At 39.2% G+C, this 5,536-nt stretch overlaps 1 protein-coding gene across 1 annotated transcript; it reads left to right on the plus strand.

Moving 5' to 3' along the window:
• The first annotated feature begins 1,951 nt into the window (after window positions 1-1,951).
• LOC141695323 (uncharacterized) lies at window positions 1,952-2,401 on the plus strand. Its single transcript, XM_074499579.1, has one exon. It carries the CDS (start codon window positions 1,952-1,954, stop codon window positions 2,399-2,401), a length of 450 nt encoding a protein of 149 aa, XP_074355680.1.
• The last annotated feature ends 3,135 nt before the right edge of the window (window positions 2,402-5,536 follow it).

A 5,536-nucleotide genomic window follows, 5' to 3' on the forward strand; every position in this document is an offset into this window, starting at 1 on the left:
ACTCTTTTAGTCGAGTTCAGATTACATCTCAAAAGTTCAAAACCAGAATAAAGTTGAAGCAGTTTCGTATTCCTAACTCGAACTTCTACTTCTCCTACCTATTCATCATTGTAAAATAGGAAAAAAATATATATTAGCTATAATGTTATAAGAATTAACATGTGAACATGTATTAAATATAATTAATACCAAAATAAAGCCGCATTCTGTTGATAATGATATAAAAGAGGGCTGAGATCTAGCATTTTGATTAGCAATGGTTTGTTTTTAAGTTAGTTATATTGATATTAGTTCATGTAGGTACTTTTCGGCCTTAATTAATTTCACAATCTTTCCTGCAAGTGCTTGATGTTAAGCATGATCATTATTACAGAGCATATCAGAGGAGTCCTAAACAACAGAGCAGTAGTAAATTAAAGATTTTAACTTTAAGTTTGTCAAAATTGTACCCAGACTTTGCTTAAAGTACTGTACATTTTCCTTCTTTTTCAATGCTCAGCTAAAAAAAAGTACCAGATCCGCGCTACATGTGTCTTAGTATAAAACAGTTTGACATCAAAATACTGTAAAATATAAATTATGATATACAGGAAATTGCAGCATTACATTATTCTGACTTTACTCCTTGCTATTGTTCCAGCAATGAAAAAGTAATATATCAAATAGCAGGCTCAATAACAACTGATACGCTGAAATTAATGGTTAAATGTGCATCAAAAAAATCTGGGACATCCGAACCATTTTCAAATAGCAAACTGGACTTTGGGAAAAAAGATTAATATCTTCTGATTTATTAGGCATGAAGGTCGTGATATTGACACATACAATTTCAGAAGTCCTGCAGCAAGTGATTCTAGCTATTAATAGTTAAACATATTAAATTTTAAACAGTTGTTTACATTTTTAGTGTATTTCAGCGTATTTTCATGTCTTGATAGTTCATCTTATATATCCAATTTGCAAGTTGACAGTTGACAGTTGCACCAGCATATGAAGAAGTCGTTGGAGTAAGGTAACTTCAATCTTAAATTCCGTTACCTCAACTTTTGTTCATACTGTATATTCCTAATCCATTTCCTTCATTCATTTTGTCAGCTAATCAGTTTTAGCTGTATTTACCAAATATAATCATCTACAAGACTCATACCTAATCCTTAAGTTCTGATTTACCAGGAATAGAAATGACTAGTATTTTTATAAATGCTTACTTAGTTCTGTCATTTGACACAGTCCTTATGGCTGGGAAATCATCTACAACACTACATTCTGATTTACCTAATGCTTAATAATTAGGACAAGGTTTTAATTTGTAACTTTATATATTTCAATCTGAAGTGTGCGTACGAATATAACTGACTTATTTCTTGCAGAAATCTAAAAAAAAGATGGCAGCGTCGGAGCTTGCTAATGCAGAGGCCAAGTTAATAACCACACATGATGAACACAAATTTTAAACTAGCATAAAAATGTATATAGAAGAAAAATACAGTGCTGGTACTAATATAAAACTATTAATTATTAAGAGAAAAATACTTATAGTTACAGCGCAAAGTCCATCATTCCATCATTTAATTTAAGTGAATCTGTTAGGCAGGCCTGTGTACATGTTGTTTATACATATCGATTACTTATATTAGGCCCATGTCAGTAAACATAATGAGTTGGGCTTAGGTTAACATTGCACAGGTATATGTACGATCGAGTGATTAGAATGACAAATAAGGAAAACTAATTTTCCCTTCAAACTTTGTCATGGTATCAGAGCCTAACCGCCTGTGCAAACCCTAGTATAAATTTTCATCAATACTATTAACACTACTTTCTTTTAGTTTGTAATAATGATAGAAACAAAGGGAAAGATCGAACCGACATCTCCCTTCTATCTTGGGTCTGGTGATCAACCAGGTAACACTATTACTCATGTTATTCTAAAAGGAGACAACTACGTAGCATGGTCCCGGGCCATTACTCTTGCTCTGAGATCTCGCCGAAAATTGGGTTCGTTGACAAAACTATCAACAAGCCCATTGAAAAGAGGAAGCAACTTGATTGGGACACGGTGATTTCAATGATTGTCTCAAGGATTCTAAGAACAATGGATCTGAAAGTTGTTTCTTCAATACCTTATCATGATGAAGCTAAAAAACTCTGGCTTTATTTAGAGAAACGATCTGCCATTGCGAATGGTCCAAGAATTCAACAACTAAGGGCTGCCATCACCGAATCCAAACAGGAGAAAGAGATGTCCATTGAGGATTACTACAACAAGCTATATGGTTTGTGGGATGAACTAAATCGTCTTAAAACCTTGCATATTTGTGAATGTGGTACATGTACTTGTGATGTTCAAGGAAAATTTGCTACTGACCACGAGGACGAGAACGGCTACACCAATTTTTAATTGGCGTGGATGATGAATTGTATTCAGTGGTAAGATCAAATATGCTGTCACAAAAATCACATGCTACCTTGGATGATGCTTATCAAGTGTTCATTCAAGAAGAATGCTCCAGACACATTGCTCGTGGCAGAGCTGCAAGTGAGGAAATACATGCATTCTCTCTTCAAGCTGATAAATTGAAAACTATGACTGATCGAACTGAAAAGAGTAAACTCCAATTCTCTCATTACAAGCAGAAGGGTCATGATCAAGGCATTTGCTTTATATTGCATGGCTATCCAGAATGGTGGAATAAAAGAAATCATGGAGCAAACCGTCGCAGTGTTCGTGGAAATGTTCCTACTACGATGTCACCTGCTCTTGCTATGGGGCGAGGACGAGGAGTTTCAGTGAGAGCAAATGCAGTGTCCGGGACAGTCGGGGAAGCGAATAACGTAAACCACTCTGATATTCCAGAATTAAGCACTGAACAGGTCCAAATTCTTTTAAATATGATTAACACGAAAAGTTCGCTCGTGGATCGCATGACAGGTGAGACTTCATACATGCATTAGATTATCAATACAGGTGCATCACATCATGTTACGGGTGATCCATCTTGCTTAGTTGATTTCGAAAATATTCTTGCTTGTCCAGTTGGTTTGCCTGACGGGCAACAAATAGTAGCTCTATGAAGGGCTGCGTGGTTTTTTCAAGAGGACTGACTTTAGGAAACATTTTATTTGTACCAAAACTTAACTGTAATTTAATATTGGTGTCACAAATTATTGATGATTTAAATTTTAACGTATAATTTACTAAATCTTTTTTTGTCATACAGGACCAACTTTCGGGCCACCTGATTGGAGCAGGTTGTTGACGGAGGAATTTGGTATCAACAAAGTTTGAGGTTCGTCGCCGGAATCAAGATCTACGATGGTGGTTCTTCGCCTGAAAAGTGAGCGGAGTGTGGTGGTTGTGATAAATTGGGGGCTGAGATTGCTTAGGGTTGGTGGTGGCTCCTTATGGCTCTCGCTTCCGACCCCTCACAATTTGTCTACGTATCCCTATTTATAGGGAATCAAGCCCACGTAGTTCTTGGGGAACAAGAAATCTAATGGGCTTAGACATCTTATTCCCAGGCCCGGTCCAGAATCCATCTTCCGCTAGTTTTAGAAATGTCCAACTATGAGGCCCAACCGCGAAGGCCCAAGGCTCGTTTGTAATCGCAGGACTTCACGGATAATGCATCTCCCTGCGCAAGGATAACATTCCGCTACAGCTATCTCCCTTGAATTACGAACGCAGGTATAGCCACGGTTCACCCCAAATGCCAGACGCGTCCCTGTCCCCCGAATGAGGATAACCCACCAGATAGCAGGACAGGTGATCCCAATCTCTTGGGTGCAAAGTGCAGGATGACTCCAAAGTTCTCCAACGAGGACACCCGTTGAATACAAGAACAGAGTTCCCAAAATACACACCAAAGTTAACCCCGCATCCCCAACGAGGACACCCGTTGAATACAGGAAGAGGCCTTCAATCATCAGGCATACCCCTGGAGGCCTTCAAGCTTTTCACGGACATCCCCCTCTGTGACCGTCTCAAGGAGGGAATTCTTCAAAGAGTACCTGCAACAAATATGTTAGTGAAAATAATCCTCCATTGCTCCTTTCACGCTTGTCTTGCTTTAAACTTACTCTTGATCATGCATTCTTCACACATAGGACGCGTCCTGAACGATTGGGCGCGTCTTGACGCTACGAACTCCACATATTGCTATATCTTCCAAGTATCTCTATTTGCTTTGTCTTGAATGAGAACAAGCTCAATCATCCCAAAGTGTGCATCTCCAAGAGGCAGAGTGCGTCCTCCCCTTGTAAAATACACATATTCTCCTTGCATGGCAACCTTATTACCTGTACAGCTCATCCCATTATTTTTACTTATCAGGGCGCGTCCTGCGCCTTGGGCGCGTCCTCCTCCTTTCAATATCTTCCTCCTCATCTCTTTACATGACAACCCAAAATACAGCCTACACAATCATGGACGCATCCTACATATACAGGGCGCGTCTTCGCTTCATACAATGTAGACCAAAACCTAATTATTCATCTTATTGCCCCAATTCAATTCCAATTGACCCGTATTTGACCCGAGATGATCCAATACCAAATTTTGGCTATAACAACTACCCCCGAATTCCATATGAAGTTGGAAACAAAATTGTAATTCTAATATCTACATCCAAGCAAAAATTTGTGTCATCCTCCACTCGTATGAGTATGCGTCTTCTGCATCTTCCTCTATGAAGGCGCATTCTCAATTAAGGTCGCGTCTTCGGAATCTTATCCTCCTTATTGACCATGACGGCGCGCTCTCACTCTTTGTCGCGTTCACAATTGTCATTCACATTTCTTCCCGCCTTCACCTATGAATACCCCTTCTCTTCTTGATAACTTTAACCTTGGTTTGTCTAGAGAGGTTTACCACTATTGTACCATATCTCTAAGCTTACATGAGCTAACTCGGCGTAAGAAACAAGAGAATTTGTACAAAAGTGTGCACCTCACATACCTTGGAAAAGCACAATCCATTAACAAAGGTTTGAGGGTTCTCTAACTTTTCATCCCAATATTGGTCTCCCATGAGCGCGCCTTAAACTGAAAGGGTCATCATATGAGGGCGCACTCTAAGGAAAGCGCGACCAGAATAAAATACTACCTCTCTGATCTTCAAGTAATAAATAATCTTTGACGCAAGGAGGACGTGTCTTGTTGGTGATAGTGATCCTTCCACCGATGACACAATACCATTCTATATTTGATTTCCTGTTTCTTTCCAAATCATGACTCCAAACCGCTGATCTCATCTTTTCCACAAATAACGTGATTCATTTATTCAAATCAAAGTCAAAACTTTTACAATCTTCTTCAATCATCTATTTTTAGAGGGTGCGCCCTTTAAAGAGGTGACGTCTTCCTCAAATAATTAACATCATTAGAGGGCGCGTCCTCTTTACGAGGAGCGTCTTGCTCGATGAGAGGAGCATACACGTCGACAAGGGTATCATTCTTGGAGGGCGTGTCCTCTATGAGAGGAGCGTCCACCTCCATAAGGGGAATCACCCTTGGAAGGCGCGTCTTCTCTAAGAGG

This window comes from Apium graveolens, chromosome 11, assembly GCF_009905375.1.
Source record: "Apium graveolens cultivar Ventura chromosome 11, ASM990537v1, whole genome shotgun sequence".
NCBI lineage: Eukaryota > Viridiplantae > Streptophyta > Magnoliopsida > Apiales > Apiaceae > Apium > Apium graveolens.